General features: G+C 51.8%; 7 protein-coding genes across 7 annotated transcripts; 3 read left to right on the plus strand and 4 right to left on the minus strand.

The window, feature by feature from the left end:
- Positions 1 to 2,816: 2,816 nt before the first annotated feature.
- COL26b_002365 (uncharacterized protein) lies at positions 2,817 to 3,840 on the plus strand (the record flags this gene model as incomplete). Its single annotated transcript, XM_053175286.1, has 2 exons — positions 2,817 to 3,627; positions 3,815 to 3,840. 2 exons carry the CDS (start codon positions 2,817 to 2,819, stop codon positions 3,838 to 3,840), a joined length of 837 nt encoding a protein of 278 aa, XP_053040906.1.
- A 1,831-nt stretch (positions 3,841 to 5,671) lies between these two features.
- COL26b_002366 (uncharacterized protein) lies at positions 5,672 to 7,395 on the minus strand (the record flags this gene model as incomplete). Its single annotated transcript, XM_053175287.1, has 6 exons — positions 5,672 to 5,983; positions 6,037 to 6,268; positions 6,330 to 6,667; positions 6,720 to 7,007; positions 7,062 to 7,202; positions 7,258 to 7,395. 6 exons carry the CDS (start codon positions 7,393 to 7,395, stop codon positions 5,672 to 5,674), a joined length of 1,449 nt encoding a protein of 482 aa, XP_053040907.1.
- A 1,531-nt stretch (positions 7,396 to 8,926) lies between these two features.
- COL26b_002367 (uncharacterized protein) lies at positions 8,927 to 10,141 on the minus strand (the record flags this gene model as incomplete). Its single annotated transcript, XM_053175288.1, has 1 exon — positions 8,927 to 10,141. The coding sequence occupies one exon, from the start codon at positions 10,139 to 10,141 to the stop codon at positions 8,927 to 8,929; it is 1,215 nt and encodes a 404-aa protein (XP_053040908.1).
- A 542-nt stretch (positions 10,142 to 10,683) lies between these two features.
- Positions 10,684 to 11,040, plus strand: COL26b_002368 (uncharacterized protein; the record flags this gene model as incomplete). The annotated part of the gene is made up of 1 exon (XM_053175289.1): positions 10,684 to 11,040. The coding sequence occupies one exon, from the start codon at positions 10,684 to 10,686 to the stop codon at positions 11,038 to 11,040; it is 357 nt and encodes a 118-aa protein (XP_053040909.1).
- A 282-nt stretch (positions 11,041 to 11,322) lies between these two features.
- Positions 11,323 to 12,579, minus strand: COL26b_002369 (uncharacterized protein; the record flags this gene model as incomplete). Its single annotated transcript, XM_053175290.1, has 2 exons — positions 11,323 to 12,054; positions 12,268 to 12,579. The coding sequence occupies 2 exons, from the start codon at positions 12,577 to 12,579 to the stop codon at positions 11,323 to 11,325; spliced, it is 1,044 nt and encodes a 347-aa protein (XP_053040910.1).
- Positions 12,580 to 15,040: 2,461 nt separating this feature from the next.
- On the minus strand, positions 15,041 to 16,585 carry COL26b_002370 (uncharacterized protein; the record flags this gene model as incomplete). The annotated part of the gene is made up of 3 exons (XM_053175291.1): positions 15,041 to 15,512; positions 15,568 to 16,030; positions 16,087 to 16,585. The coding sequence occupies 3 exons, from the start codon at positions 16,583 to 16,585 to the stop codon at positions 15,041 to 15,043; spliced, it is 1,434 nt and encodes a 477-aa protein (XP_053040911.1).
- Positions 16,586 to 17,799: 1,214 nt separating this feature from the next.
- Positions 17,800 to 19,464, plus strand: COL26b_002371 (uncharacterized protein; the record flags this gene model as incomplete). The annotated part of the gene is made up of 4 exons (XM_053175292.1): positions 17,800 to 17,898; positions 17,970 to 18,037; positions 18,490 to 18,923; positions 19,016 to 19,464. 4 exons carry the CDS (start codon positions 17,800 to 17,802, stop codon positions 19,462 to 19,464), a joined length of 1,050 nt encoding a protein of 349 aa, XP_053040912.1.
- Positions 19,465 to 20,462: the final 998 nt, after the last annotated feature.

Consider the following 20,462-nt stretch of genomic DNA (forward strand, 5'->3'; position numbering starts at 1 on the left):
GGAAAAGCTTGAGTCGCCCGCTTCCGTCGCGGCCCAGGAAAGCAACCGATAGCGAGCGGGCGTTCATGTCGACTGTTTCTGACAGCGACTATTCCTGCCCCTGAGTTATCCCACAGGTGCCACTCCACGACTCAGACGGTGCGCAAGGGGTCCAGCGAGGTGAGTCGGCACGCGGGGTAGGGCGCAAGTGGGCAACTTTAGACTCGGCCCCAAGCCCAACTAGCTGGAACGGGCAATCACTTGCAGAGCTTATCCTCGCGGGCCACGTACATCTCCCGCTGCGGGGAGATGGCCGGAGCCAATAGATGGTCAAAGATTATCAGGTATTCGTAACGTTGGGCTAGAGTTTAAGATGCCAAGCGGCCCTGGGCCAAGAAACGCTCCGTCCCTTCCCCGCCTTAAGTTTCGACCCGCCGATTTAGGTTATCAAAGGGGATCGGAAGTGCGACCAATATCGCGGTGGGTGTCTTGTCGATCTTGGAACCCCAGACGTGATACTCTCGGGGGAGCGTCCGCCTGGTAGAAGTCTCCCGATTTGTGAACAGATATGCCGAGGTGGAGGCTTGCTGACTATGGCTGCTCCCAGCCACTTGGGACGGTTGATGCAGGGCCGCTCGGTAACTTTCGAAGCTTGGGCACGCAGATCCCGCGGTCCAGGGCGGGCCCCAATGTTGCCGTCTCGTCCGGTCTTCCCGACCCCCAAGAACCCGGAGCCGCTGGAATGGCCCGGGTCCGGATCCAGCTTAACCTGAACAAAGCTCAAAGTAAGCCGCGCAACACTGCTTCACTAGCGCCGTGTTGGGTTTCCGTAAGGCTTCCCTTGGCTAGACAGAAGAAACCGTTCCGAGAGCGATTTGAAATTTCTGCAAGGTACCGCAACTCAAAGCAAGCCTAGACTCTACTTTCAAGTGTCCAATCAGTTTCGCCTGCGTCGCGAACGGTTATCTCAGCTTCTGCTCACCATTGGCACAAGACCAGCCTTCTACTTAGGCTAGAGCGTAAACATTTCCGTTTCACGGTCGTATGACTGGGCTCTTTTTGGTGTAGGCAAACGCAAAGCTCACGTGGTCTTGAAATTAAGTATCGCAGATAAGGTTCCTCATTCGGCCAATTATCTTAGATCATCGAGATACCGCTGCGCACCGCTACGTGCGCAAAGGTGATTTGGTAGAATACCAAGAATCCCCTCGAGGCTCAACGTTGCGCAGTACTGAAAGTTCTCTGTGTTTACGTGGGGTGGCTGGCTGACAGGCCAGACTTCCAAAGATATCTGTCATGAGCTGAACGCTCTCGAACCCCGAGCAACCCACGATATTCCGAGGAGTTCCATGATTCTGGTTGTAGGCAAAGTGACTTACGAGGAAGTTCAGCGACCTGGTCCCTGTTTTCGACAGAAACATTCTCTCCGGCCTCAAACTGCCACGTACGCGCAGATAGGCTTGAAACTTGCTGCGATGACGAAATCGTGAAGAGAATTAGTGCAGGGAAGGGCCTTACTTTGAAGCTGCATGTTTCCGTCCCGCTCATTATCCACCGTCCCACGGACGACATGGCGGCACCAGCGGTAGACGCGCATTAGTGGCGGATACGCACGCTGAGGCCACGAGCTTAGGACTTGATAAGGATACCTGGCACTTAGTGTAGGTGTTGACTGAACCGTTGATTTCGAAATGCACACGACGCTTAGGAAGAAAAGCTTCTTAGCCCAGCGCTACAAGGGCTATTTTGCGGTTTTTGATGAGCAGTACTACTCTTTTGGCGCTCAGTATCAGGCGATCTTGTTCTGCACGCTGTTCATCATGACTCAAAAAGGACCCTGAGGTAATAGAAGCGTCGGGAGTGTGAACTTGGATCACACATGTGTCTAGACTGGTGGCGCTTTGCTAGTACTTGAGACTTGTTTTTTGTTAGAGTTATGTTCTATCTTGAAAGTATGAACTGTAATCTTATGTTGATATCGTATGTAAAGAAGTGATTAATAAACACTTCGAATGGCGGGCGATTTACATCGACTAATTCAACCGGATAGAACGCTACGCCGAGGCAACGTCCATGGCCTATTCTGCACTGAAACCACCGCTTTCCCATGAGAAATGAGCTTCAGAGTTCATACAACTGAGACTAAACGAGCCGCATCGAAACGGCTTCCTCTTGTGAAATGGAAACTGGCATCAGTCTCCTCCTCGACGCAGTCCTGTCATCGCTTCACACAATCACCATTACTTACCTCTTAGCCCCTTCCAGTACTAATCAGCGATCCCGAAACTAGCAAAAAACTTATACTATCATCTCATCTTGATACACAGTATCATCCCACCGGATATAGCGGAGGCCATGATAGTTCCCCCAAGATCAGATACTCGGGGCAGCCGCTAGCATCGGCGCCGACTCCGTTGGGCCGAGACCCCGCTTCCAACCCCGAAATGGCAACTGGTGTCTGGGCGCGCCGCCGTCAGCCCCACAAATGCACCGAAGAGGACGGACGGAAGCCTCCCCTCCGCCCCCGAATCAGGCTTGCGCCGTCTCGGCGAGCTTTATTTGCGGCACTCACTCTCACCAAGACGCCGATCTCTCTTACGGGAAATCAAATCACCGTTAATACGAGATGTTTTGATGTATCGAAATGAATTGCCGATGAACTCGGGTTGCTGCCAGATGCGCGTGTGACGCCCCTGAAAACGTTCCAAGAAAATGGAACAAACTTTAGCGTTTCCTCCAAGCCTGTAAATCATATATAGCCGGCCGAGATGTCGGGGCTGCCCACACCATCTCATGTTCTTCAGGTTCGTGGGACTCGACAACCGCCACTGCCGATCATGAAAGCCCACCTAGTCGCGATTCTGAGCAGCTTGGCCTGCGTCCAATCTCTTGCTGTCCCGGAGCCCAGGCAAGCTGGAAGCTTCCCGTCGGCAAGTGGGACGCGGTTCACCATAGATGGGCAAACCAAATACTTCGCCGGCAGCAACTCCTATTGGATCTCGTTCCTGACGAACAATGCCGACGTCGACCTCGTCATGGACAACGTCGCGAAATCAGGTCTCAAGATATTCCGTGTCTGGGGCTTCAATGATGTCAACACGATTCCCGGCAATAACCAGGTCTGGTATCAGTATCTGTCGGCCTCTGGGTCTCAGATCAATACAGGGGCGAACGGCCTGCAGCGCCTCGATGCCGTGGTTTCTGCCGCGGAGCGGAAGGGTGTGAAACTCATTATCAACTTTGTCAACTTCTGGGACGACTACGGCGGATTAAGCGCTTACCTGAATGCGTTCGGAGGCTCGAAGGAGAGCTGGTATACGAACACCGCCGCTCAAGCCCAGTACCAGGCCTATGTCCGAGCGGTTGTAAACCGCTATAAGAGCTCCTCCGCCATTTTCGCCTGGGAACTTGCGAACGAACCCAGGTGCAAAGGATGCAGCACAGACGTGATCTACAAGTGGGCGGAATCAACTTCCAAATTCGTCAAATCCCTCGACTCCAACCACATGGTCACTCTGGGTGACGAGGGAATGGGCCTGCCTGGAGATGAGAGCTACCCATACCAGTATGGCGAGGGAACGGACTTCGTCAAGAATCTCGGCATCAAGACTCTCGACTTCGGCACTTTCCACATGTATCCTGACCATTGTGAGTGACAATACCTAACTAATCCGAAAAAGCAAGGCTGACAATAATGTTTTAAGGGGGCGTTGACCTGAAAACGTGGTCCTCTGGCTGGATCAAGTCCCATGGTGAAGCATGCGCCAAAGCGGGGAAGCCCTGCCTATTCGAAGAGTGTAAGGTTCCCCCCTGTCTCAAATGTCCATAACGAAAGCTAACATCAAGGAGATGGTTCCCTGAGTGACCACTGCAACATCGAGAAGGCATGGCAGCAGGTGTCGCGTACGGCGTCTGGCCTAGGAGCTGATTTGTTCTGGCAGTGGGGAGATCAACTGAGTTCGGGACAGACGCACAATGACGGATTTACAATCTACCACGGCAGCAGCGACTATCAATGCCTGGTGGTTGACCATGTCAAGGCAATCAACTCTTCTTGATTTGCCGCGAGTGGCTTGTACATAGACGCCTTCACGGCCTTCTCGGCCTTTGACGAGTCAAGATGAGGCACTACGTCTTACAGTTGGTCTTGGAATCTGGATGTGTGGGGGATTCCGCCGATCCTCGTGTTGTGAGAAACGAATCGTCCGAAGTCTTGTAGGATGAGGCTCAATCATTCGATGCATCGAATGTCGGGTACCGTGCTTCCGCAAAAGTAAGCCCCAACTGAAGTGCAGATTAACCATGGAAATGGCCAAGCTTTGTCGGAAAATTGTAGTCTGATCTAGGATAGACCCTTCAATATTCCGCCAGCGCGACATAGAAGGATCGCCGCATAAGGTAGGATGCCACAGCCGCATACTATTGAGCAGCAGAAATACGAGGACCTGGATGCCAGATACTTCCCGCAACTGTTGCACGATTTCCGATGTAGAACAATAAGAACCAAACTCACCCCACATTCGGCTGGACTTGAGATATCCCTGACTCATTTCCTGATTAGCCAATTCTGCTTGGCAGAGCGTTTTCCAGCAATGTTTCTCGGAAATACCGTGGTATTTGCTCTGAGTTTGCTCCAATTATGGGGCGTCTCAGCTGAAGATAAGGTTAAAATCATGCCTCTTGGGGATTCGATCACAGGCAATCCAGTAAGCTCTCCAGGATCGAGACTCGGATCTAGTAACTGACGCCAACAAGGGTTGTTGGAGAGCATTGTTGTGGAAGAAGCTTCAAGACAACAATATCAAGAACACCGACTTTGTTGGGACACAGAAGCCGCAGGGTTGCGGGTTCAACTATGATGGAGAGAATGAGGGTCACGGTGGGATGCTGGCTGCAGACATTGCCAGTCAGAACTTGCTTGATGGATGGTTGAAAGAAACAAAACCAGACATTGTCATGATGCACCTGGGCACGAACGATGCGTGGAGCAACAGGAGGCCAGAGGACACTATTCAGGCGTTTGACAAGTTGGTGGACCAGATGAGATCGAGCAAAGACACGATGAAGATACTGGTGAGTGAACGGGAACCCAAAGAACTTTCTTAGTTGGTTGCAACTGACTGCTTTCAGGTGGCTCAGATAATTCCGTTAAACCCTGATGGTTGTCCGGAGTGTGGACGAAGAGTTGAAACTCTGAACAACGCTGTCGTGGAATGGGCACCGACGAAATCCAACGACAAAAGTCCTATTACGGTAGTTGACTGTCATAAAGATTTTGATGTCAAAGCAATGACACGAGATGGAGTTCATCCGAATGATAAAGGGGACGAGCGGCTGGCTAATGCTTGGTACGAGCCTCTCGCAAAGGCTATCAAAGGCTGAACATCAAATATCATATCATATTGAACGGCTATATTATTTGAGTTAGATGTGAACATGCTTAAACAAGTGACAATTTGCCCTACATTGTAAAAATAACATCAGCAGGTCAACGCTGAATTACTGACTGGTCACTCGCTTATTCGTTGCTTGCTTTCGCTACGGCCGGTCAGCTTAATTGATAAGTGAAGAGTTTGAGAAGAACATAAACTTCTGAGTGACTCATGAAGCTATACTATTTACACGAAGAGAAGTTTCTGCAGAGCGTGTTTCGCAGTGTGTTCAACTGGCTACGTCTTGGCTGCGTACAACCTTACCAAGGCCACCACCAAGGGTTGGATCGCTTGACGACCCACACGCCACGCTCCATAGTGTTGATTACGATGTAGCCGCTCTTGAAGAAGGGGTAGTGACTCCAAGTGCCGACGTAGTTGTTCAAACCACCGCCTTCCTCCTGGTCATCTTCGGGATAGATGTCAAAGTAGGCAATCTCCTTGACACCCTTCGCTGTCGGATCTTTCCGAATAGATGAAATGTCTAAGATACGCAGACCGGCACCGTAGTTGCTCTGGTAAGACAGGTCGCGGTTGATGTATTGGTTGTGGTCAACGCTTCGCACAGTTCCCTTTAACAGTTTGATCAGATTCATTGTTCGAACTTGGAGATCGAAGCACTTACCTTGAAAATTCCAGTCTGGCGCGGCGATGCGAGGCTCCTGATATCCCAGAAGTATGTGACGGGGAATCCATCAGCTGCAGGGCCAGTCTTGTTTCGCTCGTCGATCTCATCGTCCAACACGAGGAAATCTTGCCAGTTGGGGTCGATAATCCAGCCTTGATGAGTGTACGTAGCACCCTCGTAGGAAGTGCGCGAGATGATGTTGGTAGTATTCTTGTCGGTAACATCATAGCTAAGACAAGAGCGTCAGCAATCGGTGTCTTCGGGGAGTTGGCTCAATACGCCCGACTTACATGGTCAAAGTGTCCTCATTGTAGCCATAGCAGATATCACGGCCCCAGTACTTGACATCAGGTCCTCGATAAACGATGCATTGCGCGTCGTGAACGTAGCCATCGCCAGCAGCACATCCGAGATATTGAGGATTGGCAATATCGGCGAGATCCAGGAACTGAAGCCCTGAATCACAAGGCAGGTTTTTGCGAGGCTGAGCACCGACGGTGACGGCATAACCCTTCTCTTCGTTGACCACAACGTTGTGGCTGCGACCCAAAGGCAGAGCCTCGCTCCAGTGTGCCGTCAAGTCGCTTTGAGAGAAGGTGATGGGGTTCTTCGGATCGATATCCAGAAGCTTCAGCGAGGTTAGTCGAATCCAGACCAGTTTGGTAATATGGTGGACAAACCTTTCGTAGATCAAAGAACTGGACGCCGTGGTCAACAGCCTCGCTGCCGACAACAAGATAGTTCTTGTAAGTTTTGATCTCGCGCCACTGGCTGGGAACGGAGTACTGGGGAAGACGGCCGAGGTAGATGAGCTTGCCCTGCTTAGAGATCTCGACGAAAGCAGCTCCATCGTACTGCCCAACGGCAAAGAACTCCCGTCCGTTAGGCGCTGACCAACCCCAGGAGCCTGATCCTCTGCCAGTCGAGTTGCCCAATGCAGCGTGGGACTGGAAATCGTAAAGATCAAGCTAAAGGGCGTTAGAATGGCAACTCATGAAATTTCACAATGGAGTTTGGCTTACATCCTTGCACCTGAAAGTCTGGAGAGGATCCCCCTTGACCAATTCAACCTTGCCGTCCTTGCAAGCGATGTAATCCTTCGGGCGGGCCGTCCATTTAGCAGACTCGAACCTGCCCTCGGCTTCAAACTCCTTCCACTGGGCCTATTCACGGTCAGTGATGTCTTGTGACCTTTTATTCAGAACCAAAGTGACTCACCAGCTTGTGTTCCATGCTTTCCTGATGAGCGGCACCAGTATCGTACCAAGCTGACAGTTCAGCGTTGGGTTCCAGTTCCTTGGCAACGGCAGCCCCCGACAGGGCGCTGACGGTCAGAGCCAGATGTGCGGTTCTCATCTTGAAATTGGACGGTATGATGCCAAGTGAGGCTGGGAACAAGCACCGGCTGTGGGTTCGGAGTGTGGACGTTGAGCGTAACAATCAAAGTCTGGTGGTCACAACGAGCAATCCATGGGGCCTTTTATACGTACGCTGTTGATCTACTGGGCCCCAAACAAAGTACGACGCGATATTAAATGTGCATTACAAAAGATCCAAGTCTTACCACAGCGGGGTAAATCATCTGTGGCCCTGCATCTTGTGCCTCCTCGCCTGTCATCATCATGCGCGGCCTGCAGAAGCCAAGGAATGGCGAAAAAAGTCGTTCAAATAGGGTCACGTACTGATCAATAGAGTTTTGCCTCAGTTACCCGCAAGTACCGGTGGCTGCGTCCAGATGCAGGCCATCAGTTACTTAGGGCGATGAAAAAGGCAGGTGGAAGTGATGTCGTAACCTCTTGGCATTATTGCCCAACTCCGTCCAAGTTTTCCCGCCCCAACAGCTTGAGCCTTCTCTATCCGACCGCTACACGTTCTCAATTCCAGCGACCTTTTGCAATCTGATGGCAGATCCGCTCTCGGGCGGACCGGACTCCGGGGTAGGTTGTCGATCGGGCAAACTCGCCGGCGGGTGTACACTACTGCATGTGGCGATGTGACCCCAAGCACGTACACGGGAACCTTTGTGAGCAGCCGAAGTCCCTTCGCGACTCACAATCCAGATAAAATGGACGGGTTGCTTGGGTTTGGTACCCAGCTGCGAGGGTTGCTGTGGTCACTGGTGATCGTTGCATGTCTGAGGTACCTTTGCATGATTGGACTCGCGTATTTGTGCGAGCTCGTTTGTCTGCAGAAACGAGCGCGAACTGGTTGGAAGCGGCTCACTGCATGTTTGCCCCAGACAAATTGATCATACGTTTTTTTCTGCGGGCATTCTCTCGGCTACGGCAACCGATACTGAGTGTTCCAGCCACCCGAGTGGCTTTTTAAGCTTGGATTTAGGCTTCTGCGCCAGCTGCATTGGGTAATTCTTGGTATCTAGGAGAAGAAAGCGGAATCTTACATATACTGTAACTTCTCCTCCCCGCAAGCCGCCGAACCCTCTGTCTAGGTCTAAAGCTCTTTTCTGCACACCATGACGGCACGGAGGTACTGGGCCCTTAAATGCGGGCTGCAATGACAAAGGACCCGAAAATGGAAATGAAGTCGATGAAATAGTCGTACTATTTGGCTCAGTTAAAGCTTATGGTGGGTACTACTTATCAACGCTTCATTCAATTGGCAAGTCGTATTGGTAGCCATTTCATTCCACAAGTCCACCTTGGAGACGTCTAGCATACAGCGCATATGAGAGAAAGGGCACACAAGACATTTTGGTAAGAATTTCTAGCGTGATTTATGCTTCGCTACATGTTGTATAAATCTGCACCAAGACTCAGAAGGTATTAAGATGGAATGCTACAAATCTCTACAATGAAAATGGCCGATGACGCTGAAAAAAATACGTAGGCATAGTCCCTCGAAATCACATTTCCTCGTTACAAAGCCCTCACCAAGGATATTTCCGAACCTCATCCTCCTTTTCCAGATCCAAACCCCTATCAAGCTGTTTTTTATGCTCGTTGTCAAGATACTCCAACAAAACCTTCTCATACATCTCTCGGCCCTTGTAGTTGGCAACAGTGTCATCCCAGCTACGAACAGCACTCGCAAGCCTGCCTGGAACGTAGTCTTCCGCAGCCAGGTCGGTGACGGGATGGAAGTAAGTCCGAATTGTGAAAACGACGGCTCGGCTCTTTGGCAAGCGACGCAGAGACTGTCTCTCGGAGCGGAAGAAGTGATTCTCGATGGCCTTGTTTTTCTCAGCTGTGCTCCAGCTCACGACAGGGTCGTCTTCGCCGCCGATGCTCCAACTCCATGGAAGCGAGTCGTCGACTTGGATGAAGTAGTTGTTACGTGAGTAAATCTGATCGCATCGCAGGCGTCTGAAGAAGCTTGCCATGCCATTGTGCAGCTTCTCCTTGTAGTGCGGTACGTCTCCGGATGTGTGGATCTCTTCAAGAGATTTTCCGTATTTATCTTCAAGCCTCCAGAAGCCTGCAAGACAGATTGCGCCAGCAAGAAGATAGTACTGGCCATCGGGGCGTTCCATCATGATGGCCAGGTCATCTTGCACCAGCTTAGCAGCGATGGCCATGGGGTCCTCTGCAAGGGGCTTCTCGACGATGTTGAATGATTCGCCGGACCAGATATTGTCGATGCCCACGGCAGTGCGCTTGAACAACGTGGGGTATCGGTTCGGCAGGTACTGCACCAACTCCTCAAGTAGTTCCATCGCAGCAGCGTAGGCGTCGGGGTGAGTTCCGACAACCTTCGAGCCCCGTTCCTGTAAACGGGCGACCTTGTCTGCATGGTACTTGGGGAAGTGGTTGTCGAGCTCGATCCATTCCTCAGGCTGGACCGACCTTAGGCCCATGGTGACGTGGTACTTCGGGCCGTAGCGAAACGCCCGATATGGAAGAGGCTTCGTTGTTTCAATTGACCAGTTGGGGTACGGAGTTGGTATGGGCATCTTGTAGAGCTCGGGCTCTTTCGACGACTTCCCATGCTTGCTGTTGCTTGGCTTCAGGCCAAGGGATATGCCTTTCCTGGATTTGAAGAAGCCGACCGAGCGGGAGATGTATGCGGCGGAGACAAGAACAAAGATACCAAGAAGCAGCTTCCAGGCTTCAGGGCTGAATGAGTTGACCAACATAATCGCCATGGTGGATGCAGAATGCGCTATCAACGGGCACAGACAGGCAAAGACTCGAAGCACGGAACAGTAATGCGTCTAAGAGGTCAAATCTGAGTTCACAACAGAAGCTGATATGTGGACAAGGCATGACATTATCAGTGCCACGGCCCTCCGAGTCAGCCGCTAACTAAAACTGGCACAGCTGCCCGGTCGCACAAAGCGCCGTATCTTTACTCCAGTCTCGTTTTCCCCGCGAGATCGGCGACAATGGAGAACCGATCCCCACAGACACCGTCCCGAGCTGAGCCGGAACGCTTGTCCGCAAGAGGAAATTACAGCCTATCGACCCTGGCCAAGCCGAACTTTGCTGGACTACCTCCCCATTAGCAACATCCGAAAGTCAAAGGAAGTTGAGATGGATGAGTATCATAAATAGGAGATGCTCACACCAGCATCATCATAACGTAACAATCAAAGTCACACACGCCTCAAATATCACATCTAAATCTGTTATCATTTGGCCCTTGCAGCTACCCAACCTTCACACTCTTCAATTCCATACTTTCACAATGGCCGCCTTCCAGCACTACGCGAAAGCCCAATCTACCTTCAACATCCCTCTGTTGGCAGGTGACAACGCCTACCTCGGTGACGTCTTCTCCAGCGATGAAACCAACCCCGACAAGCCCGTCTCATCTGGCCTCTTCCGCTTGAAGAAGGGAGAGCCTCTTACCTACACCTACAAGTACGATGAGATGAAGATCATTCTCGAGGGCGACTACACGATATCCGATGAGACCGGCCAAAAGGTCGAGGCGAAGCCCGGCGATGTCTTCTACTTCCCCAAGGGCTCGACCATCACTTTCACCACAACTGATTACGGCTTGGCCTTTTACGTCGGACAGCGCAAGAAGAGCGACTTCTAGGCTGTTGCTCTCGTGTAGCGTGTGGTACATAGACCGGGGGAACCGGTCACGGCACAAAAATGTGCAAGCAGTTAAATACATAGCATCGCTAGCTCCGTCAATTTGAATTCATGCTCCAAACTCGTCTCGTCCCGTTACCCTTGGCATGATGAATACTCTTGAGACCGAGATACTCAATGAACTCCACGGCGTCGCAGTCTCATGAATCAAGTAACCATTTCCGATTCTCAGGCCCAAAACGCCAGTGCAGTAGTGGTTGATCCGGCCATAAGTACAATTTCATTATCCAAACATTGACCGCAAGTTGTTGTCCTCCATTATATCGATCCAGTGAATCGTCGGTATCCCAATCTCGCTGTCGTAGGCTCTCCAAATGGTTTGCACCAGCTCTCTGGCAACAACCACCGGCGCAGGCGGCAGACTGCTCTCCAAGATGCCCAGCCGTCGCATAACAAAATGTCTGGCGCTGCTGATGTCTACTGAAAGATTGCCCATGGGCTCCTCCGGTACCGGGGCAGAAGCCATCTGGCTGATGTACAACGACAGGTTGTGCGAATCGAACAATGGCGGAGGGCTGATGACGCTCGACCCCGTGCCACCCATCAGGTCTTGCTGGAGCGAACCGAAAATGTTCATCATGTCAGACGACGCGGAATTGTCGTGCCGAAGACCGGTGCTAGCTGAGATGTACAGCAGCGGCTGGATCACTCGAGTGCCGGATGTCGTAGGAATGTGCTCCAGGACCTTGACGAGTCGAAGGGCTAGGGGAATGATCCACTCGTCCCATGGCACGGAGCCACTCTCCGTGACGGGGGACTCGGTCGGAAGGCGAAGCGAAACAAGATCCGGAAAGGTCTGGTAGAGGTGTAGCAACGAAGATAGGCGGTAGGCCTCTGCAACTTTTGCGAGGTGAGACACTGGCGTTGCAAAATCTCCGGTGTCAACATCCGGGCTGTCTGGAGGAAACTCCAGTTCCAAGAGCTGTTCCTCGAGGCGTTGAGCAACGATCAGATCCTGCAGCGCTGAAGAAAAGTACCGTTGCGGATCCATGCCTTGCCTCATGCGATGCCGAAAGCTTCGGCAAAGTCGAATGCAATCTGCAAATAGGCGGTTGATAACCGTGGAAACCCCGGTCCATGGATGGGGATCCCGTTCATGAATGAGTTGGAGTTGATTTGCAGCCAAGTCTTCATTGTCCTGGCTTTCGAGGGGCTCGTCGTCGCGTACCACCGCTAGAAGCATCTCGCAATATGCCAAGCTCTTGTTGAAGAAGGTCAGCATGTCCAAGCCGGTGGCGCTGAGGACTAGGGACCGCGTGTTCAGCCGCTGAATGAGAGTTCGCGCTTCGCGGAGGAATGGGATGCCAAAGCCCCGCGAATCTACCCAACAGACCGTCGTTCCGAGACAGAATAGCGAGAATAAAAGTCCGGTCGGAACGGCACGCAAGTCGGGTTGTGCCTTTACGAGTTCAAGCTCGGCCTGGATGAAGTCGGTTGCCCTACCCATGAGTCTGAGAGCAGACTGGCGCATGCTCGGCATCCTGGAGGCCAGAAAAGCGGCCGACATGCTTTCGAGTGAGCTACATACCGTGGAGGAGTTCCGCCAGTGGTCAATCGCTATCTTGCGGTTCATGTTTGCGCTCGAATCAAAGCCGGACCATGCTGGGCAGACCTGTTCAAACCAATTGACGATGAAGGCCGATGAAGTGTCGGTGATGCAGCTCGTCAACTGGTAATCTGGTTGGGTGTTTTCTTCTGCAGATGCTGTTGATCCTGAAGATGCTTGCATCACAGAGTTCACTGATGGTCGCCGGGTCGAATCCCTCACTTGGGCCCTTGAAATATCGAAGTCCGCCCCCAAAGGACCCGTCGGGGTCCCGCCCGGAACCTTCTGACGCTCCTCATCACTGCGAGATGTGATTACTGTTCCCCTAGATGAAGATGAAGACGAGGATACTGAGTTGCGATGTCTTCGGTTGTTGGACGACCCGGGGGCCTTATCCTTTGAGACGCGACTTCGAGGTTCAGGCGGAGGCGCTGCTGTCCTTTCTGGTGACGTCGTTGTGGTCGTCAGAGAGGGATTGTAATCCTCAAAAGAAAGGCTCTGAAGGGCTGGCTGATGTTTGAATGACCATCTCAAGCCCTGCGCATAGCCCCCGCACTTGATGCCCTTCCGTGTGCACTGTTGGCAAACAGGTCTGGACTCGTCGCATTTAAGCTACCCGATAAGGGTCAGCGTCTGCGTAACATTTTATTTGATTTCATTGAGCGTTTCTTGGGCTCAAGAGCAATTGAAGTTTTGATCAAAACGTACGTGTTTAGCTTTGCAGGTTACGCAGCCTGATCTCGAACGAGGGTTGAGACCCGTCCTTGTCTTGGTTGATGCCGTTTTCGGATTCCTCGGCGAAACCATTGAGTTTCGGGAGGGGAAATGCGGGTATTGTATGTCTGGGCGCAAGGGAAAGCTGTTGATGGAGTAAGCTGGTATCGAACGATATGGTTACTCAAATGGGCAGATCGGATATCAGCTCAGCAGATGTTGAAGATAGGACGAGGGAGCAGGCAGGTTTGTTGATGATCCAGAGCTGCTTTGTCGGGCGCGTTTACCAGTTTGTCGTTGTGGGAAGGGGTCGGGGTTGGGGGGCACGCATACAGCACGTCCCATCTGCGGCTGTGCGCTGGAAACGCGGGGGGAGGTGTCCATCTGATGACGCATATTCGTATCTTAACATATTGAAGCCAGGCAAATGATAAGCTAGCGGTGCCTATGATTGGGCCCAAGCTAGCAGATTGGTGTGTGAAACTGGCGTTGGAAGGGTTCCGAGAACATCCTTGTAGCGGGGAAGTCTTTGCAGCGCGGTCCAGCAAGACGACTGATTCCAGTTGTGGTTGGTGTCGCTGCGTGTTGATGCAGGCCAGCTGCTGGCCAGATTGCCGTCCAGCACCAGCGCGGATAAAGATTCTACTCGTTGGTTTGGGTATGACAAAGGCGCCAATGACAACTTAAATCGAAGAAATGTCTCCAAGCATTGGCAGACATAATAATACACATCAAACTTTGGTAAGTCTCAGAGAGGCGCGTTGACGTGACGGTGCAGATATAGGGCCGGAAAACGAAACCCAGCGTCCCCGGCTGAAGGCGAATTGATGCGTGCTTGATAGCACCATGTATCTGTAGACTCGCCCAGTGAGTCACTGGGGAAACACCAAAAGCCTTCTGAGAGAATCTCTAAAGAATCTCTTCTGTTGATTCGCATCTGTTTCTGCCTCCCCAAGGAAGAAAATACGAGAGATCGCACAGCTGGAAACACCGAGATGCCGCAACGCCGCCGAATTGTCTCCAGTTATTTCGGCCCAGCGGCGATAAGAACAAGCCAAGGGACCAGAGAGGGCAAGACGAAGGAGACCAGGCTTCCAGACCCAGATTCACGGCGATCAGGTCTGCTTACCCCGCATTATGCAGGCATCCAGGCCAATCAAAGCCTCCACATTGTGTCTTTATCTATTCCCTTACTGGAGTCTGACCCAGGGTTATGAGATAAGCCTGCATACACCCCTCTTTTCTTCCCACTTCTGCCGCGCTCGTGTCCACATCCCGTGCATTGCATCTCTGAAGGCAGTGACTTGGTCTCACCTCAGGGCTTCATGAGTTGGCGTTCTCTAGGGCTCGAATGTATATCGTCAATTTTGAGAGTTCTGGCTCTGTACTAACACTGAATCCATATGAGTTGTTCGATGACAAGAATGTGAGGTGATCAATGGTTAGTCTCAATTCCTTCTCATTATAATGTCACGATAACAGAGACAACAGCCCTCCGCCAGGTCGGTCACGAGCATTTGTCTAAAACGTAGCAGGTTTCAATGAAAAATATTCATTATTTTTGTACAGATTTGTAAATTCTCGTCTCAATACTATGAACACTATGAAATACTTTGTGAATGTGTATCCTCTCAATCGCCCAAATCATCTCTCATTATTCGTAATGCTGAGTTCTCCAAACTCATGCGACAGCCCACTTCTTCTCCCAACCTGGGAAGAATGGAGCTTCAGCCAGAGTTTGATGCGTCCAGTCCTTCTGTATCATTCCCGTCTCAATCTGAAATCGCTCATACGCCTCCAATGTTGGTTTCGCAACATGCTCCACGTGCCACACGCCCTTGTACTTCAAAATATTTTCTTTGCCCTCATTTAAGACCTTGAGCACGATGGACGGGATATACGGCTCGTCCTTGAATTCTGACAAAGGAGTGAACAAAGCCTTGAAGTTGAAAACAACGGCGCCAGAGAGGGGGAGTCGGCGTAGAGTCTGCCAGTCGACTCGCAAGTAGACGTCTTCGGGCTTCAAGTCAGGGTTCTGGGCCTCGCGGTGGGCGATGTCCGGGTGGTCGGCTGGAAGATATAGCGGCTGACCCATTTCCAGGCCCCATGATCCACGTTGAATCGGTTTGGATGTCGGCATCTTGGTGAAGAAGCTGGTTATCTGTGATCAGTGGTGGGTAGGGTACAATATTGAGGGACCAAGCTTACCGATCCATACTGAACTCCATCTTTTCCTTGTAGTCAGGAACTGTCTTGTGAATGCCCGGCAAACCCTGGCCGACCTTGTCCTTGAGGTTCCATCCAACGGAAGAGCAGACCATGCCGCCGCGGAGGAAGTATCGGCCTGTCTCGTGGTCTCTGAGCATGATACCGAAGTCCTCGGGGATATTGTTCAGAAGGACGATGAGCGGCTCAGTTGTCTTTAGGTCGGTCTCGGTATTGAGGATGCGGTTGAAGAGAACTCCGTCCTTAACCTGGAATTGGTTTGGATATCTCGCACATACGAATTGTAGAACCATCTCCATGAGCTCTTTGCAAGCAAGCTCACAGCCTGGAAGACTATCCAAAACGGCGTTTCCGTGCTTGGCGTACAGCTCCTGGCGCTGGGCGATGCGTTCGTGGTATGTGTTCTCAAGCTCGATCCAGAAGTCTGTGTCCATCTTTGTAAGGGCTAGTATTTCAACATCGTCAGTAGAGAATGACTACATCAGAGCAAGATGAACATACACATCGTCTGGTGATAGGCCCATCTGAAGGGACGGTAGGGCCGGGGGACTGCCTTGTTGATGTCGAAGTCCTTTAGCGGCGATGGCAGCGGGACACCGGACAGAGTCGCGTAGTCGGGGAAGTCACCAAGAGACCGGATGTCATCGACACTAAAGCCGCTAAAGTTGAACTCTCCGGCCGGGGCAGACCGATAGTCGGTCCCCATTTTGAGGAGGGGCTTCGGCGTGGCGGCCAGGTCCACTTCCGTGATGCCGGCATACTGGGGTCCGAGCTTGGCGAGAGTGGCCCTCTGCGACGGCGGGAACGCATTCACATAGCTCTGCTTCTCGGCCGTACTCACAGTGGACTGGCCCGGTGATGAATCGCGCCGGAACTTGTTCGAGTTCTTGCGACTGTCGATGAGCAAGCTAAGAAGGTAGATCAGACCGCCTGTGCATGCGGCGATGCTAAGCACGGTGAGTGCAACATGGGGACTCGCGAAATCAAACACAAAAGACATGGCGGAATAGCTTTGATGGCACAGATTGGATGAGCAATGAACAACGCGTCAGAAGAACGAGAGCTTGGGGTTATTTACGCGCGACTCGGGAAAACATCACCGTCTATCAAACTGACGGTCTATCGCATGCCTCTCGAACGCACATATGTTTCTGGAAGAATTAACCTGCCCATCGTCAGATGCTACACCTACGGCGATCGATGCGCCCGATACGCCATGCGGCACGTCTATGCGACAGCAGAGTCGAGACCGGCCAGAGGCACGCCCTCTTCATCTGACACCCGGAACGGGAAAGATTTCACGGTGTGAACTTTAACCATCCGGTCTGTTTGGGTCTAACCCGAAATGTCAAATCTACCCGGCGACTGTCTCGCAGCCATTTGATGAGGTTCCGATAAGAACCTGGGCAGCCAGTGCGGGATGACCCCACTTGATGACGACCGCATCCCCGGCTGTGCCCGCTCCCTCTGGAGCCCGTATGCGGAGGCCGCGACGGTGTTGCAGCTGACACTTGCCAGGGTTCCCTCGCATGGCCTCCATATCAAATGGCCTCGGGGCATTGCACCTCAAGACCAAACAGCGCGGCGGACCTTCGGGCAGCCGCACTAGAGGGCTTGACACCTCATGACGCTGTGCGCCATCCCTAGAATCCTGCTATTGGTCTTCAGTTAGAGACGCACCCTACTTGCCATCATGTCTCTCATTGGCCGGCCCTTCAGCCCCTTTTACCAGGGCCACGAACTTCCAAGACTCCATCACACATCCTCCCTTCCATTCCCCCATGAACGCCCAGACTTTTATTCGGATGTAAGATAGGTGTTTTGGTCTGATTTGCGTTGACGAACGCTTGGCAGCGTCCCTTGAGGATATCCGGGGTACCTCAGGCCAATCAGGGCAATTGGCCTTATCTGGTATCAGCGTGGTGATGAGAGCCAAGAGAATAGTAGCATGCTTAATTTTGACACAATTCGGGCTGGGTATCAACCTTATCTGATTTCGGTGATGTTCGAGTGATAGCCACAGGCTGGGGACACTGTGAGCCCGAGACACTGGAAACATTTAAGTGGTTCCGAAGTTTCCATGCCCGTTCTTGCATATGATCGGCCCGCCGTCCTGGTTCTTTATAGAATAAGAAAGGCGCGCGCTTGTATTAGCTCCCGCGCGCAGGTGTTCATCTTTACTCTTCAAGGGGCATATCGTGAACAGCTGCCAACATGGCGGAGATCATCCCGGTGACAGAATTCCCCGATTACGCCGTCGACCCGACCGGCGGCGACCCCCTTACCCATGATCTCAACGCTCCATACGACAAGGTGAATACTAGCCTCTGAAAGTAAAATATGGAGGGTTAGAAGAAGTATTGCGGGCGACTGACACCGTGTAGGGCGATCTTTGCTGGGTTCTGGTCTGCACAATCTTCTGCTGGCAGATCACGCCAGCCATTGGATTCCTGTATGCGGGCATGCATCGCCGAAAGTCGTCTTTAACGATGATCCTTCAGTCTCTCTTCTGCGCATGTGCATGCGGCATCCAGTACTGGCTTTACGGAGCTTCATTGTATCAGTCAAGGGTATCGAATCCGATCTTGGGCGACTTGTCGGTTGGCGTGTTCCACAACATCCTCGCCTCTCCGTCTTTTGCCAACTCTGATATTCCAGACATTCTCTGTAAGAACTTCGAAGAAAAGCGTCAATCGTGTGAGGCCATGTGATTAATCTTTTGCAATTAGATGCTGCGTTCGGATTCACCTTCGTCACAGCTACAGCAATGATCTTGGCAGGCGCGATGCTGGAGCGCGGCCGTCTCTGGCCAAGCATGCTCTTTCTTCTCTGCTGGACAACATTTGTTTATTATGTGTCAGTATGAAAACTCCCTCCGCAGAACGAAATACTCAGTCCCGGTAGTTTGGCACACTGGGAATGGAATCCCAGTGGCTGGCTCTACAACCTTGGCCTCTACGACTTCGCCGGCTCTGGCCCCGTGCACATTGCCAGCGGCTTCGGATCCCTTGCATGGTCTATGATGCTTGGCCCAAGACTTAGTGACGACGCAGTGACGAAGAAGAAATACGCGCCGCACTTCAAACCGCATAACCCGTTGTTGATGGTTCTTGGCACGGTTCTCATCTGGTTCGGGTGGTTTGCGTTCAACGGCGCCAGCACGGCCAATCTCAGTCTCCGATCCATCTACGTCGTTGTCAACACGAATTTCGCTGCTTGCGGTGGTGGAATCACCTGGGTGTTGCTCGACTACTTCTATATCAAGAAGTTCAGTCTTGTTGGATTCTGTTCCGGCATTATTGCTGGCCTGGTTGGAATTACACCGGCTGCAGGATTCGGTAAGCATTCGGACTTGAGGCGCGGTCTGTTCGAAAACTAATCATCTGCTTAGTGCTCGTGTATGTCTCACCGCTGGTTGGCGTTCTCACAGCGATTTGCTCGTACTACACCGTCAAATACCAGTATCTCTTCCGTGTTGACGACGGACTCGACATTTTCGCAATTCATGGCGTCGGCGGTTACGTTGGCGACATCCTCACCGGTCTTTTTGCCCACAAGATGGTCCCCGCACTTGATGGTGTGAGCAACACCTACGACGGCGGCTGGTGGAATGGCAACTTTCGTCAACTGGGTCTTCAGCTGGCGGGTGGAACAACTTGCGCTGCGTGGTCTTTCTTCGTATCCTGTATCTTGCTGTTCGTCATCAACAGGATTCCCGGATGCCATCTCCGCGCCACCGAGGAAGACGAGATTCGCGGTCTTGATTATGCATATATTGAGGATGCCATCTCGGACTACGACCACGGCGATCTGTTCATTCATAACGGACAGGTGGTTGACTCGCCTCCGAGAGAGACGAGCGTGTCAAAGAGCGCATAGAAAGGATATTTTGGTGAAATTAGATTACGTAGACATGGCTCAACTTAGGCGATGGCAAGAGACCATGTCAATAGACTTACAATACTGGTTCAGTACCTGAGTTGGAAAGAGTCGAGCAAGGTCACTAGATAAACACTTCAAGAGCTGTCATCTGTACGTTGCAAAGCCGACCTGGCGTCAAAACCTCGAAAAATGAAGTCGGTGAAGACACGGTGAGCATTGACTTTGCGCCAGCATGAATCATTCTAAATGAGTCGGACCACTGCATTTAACTAACGATCATTCGAATAAACTGACCTGTGAAGTGGCATTGAAGCCGAGAGCATACGAGCTGTTCGGGTTTCGGTGCCGTTCCGAAGACTTCACAAGCAACTAGCGCTTAGCATTCCTAAAGAAGACTAGTCTAACGTGCCTGTAGAGTTGGCGATAGGGACGAAACGAAGCCTCTAAAGCGTCTGAGCGACGGCGACGCTGGCCGAGTGTTCCGTTGCCCGTCACTGTGCCGTTCACGGGCTCCGCCCCTTACAAACAGCGAAAATATCACACCAGCGGTGAAGAACGCTGGTGAAACGGAGAGGCATTGGGTCATGAAATACTGATATTTCATTGTTCAGTTCAAATACGATGTATGAGATGTGGCAGCGCTGAAGTTCGCTATCTCCTGCATTCGAATTGCAAAAATTTCAATTTCGACAGCCTTCATTTCAATGTCGACAGCAGTGTATCGTCTACTAGGATCTCTGAATATTCGTTCTAAAGCCACTCAGTCTACAGCTACGGTCAGCTTCCGTGGTATCAGAATGTTGACTTGGTGCATGATTGGGTCTTTCTGAGGAGCAATAGCCAGGTGTGCGCCAGTGGGGGCTGAGCTGCGCAATGGCATGGGCTGAGTCTGATCACTAATCATGAAGATTCATGATGAAGGAAATAGTATCATAGAAACGCCTGCCTTCCCTTGTTGAACGTCTCGGCAACCCGTCCAGATTATTGGTCACTGT

The sequence above is a fragment of the Colletotrichum chrysophilum genome (assembly GCF_026319265.1).
Source record: "Colletotrichum chrysophilum strain AFK26 chromosome Unknown scaffold_11, whole genome shotgun sequence".
Classification (NCBI taxonomy): domain Eukaryota; kingdom Fungi; phylum Ascomycota; class Sordariomycetes; order Glomerellales; family Glomerellaceae; genus Colletotrichum; species Colletotrichum chrysophilum.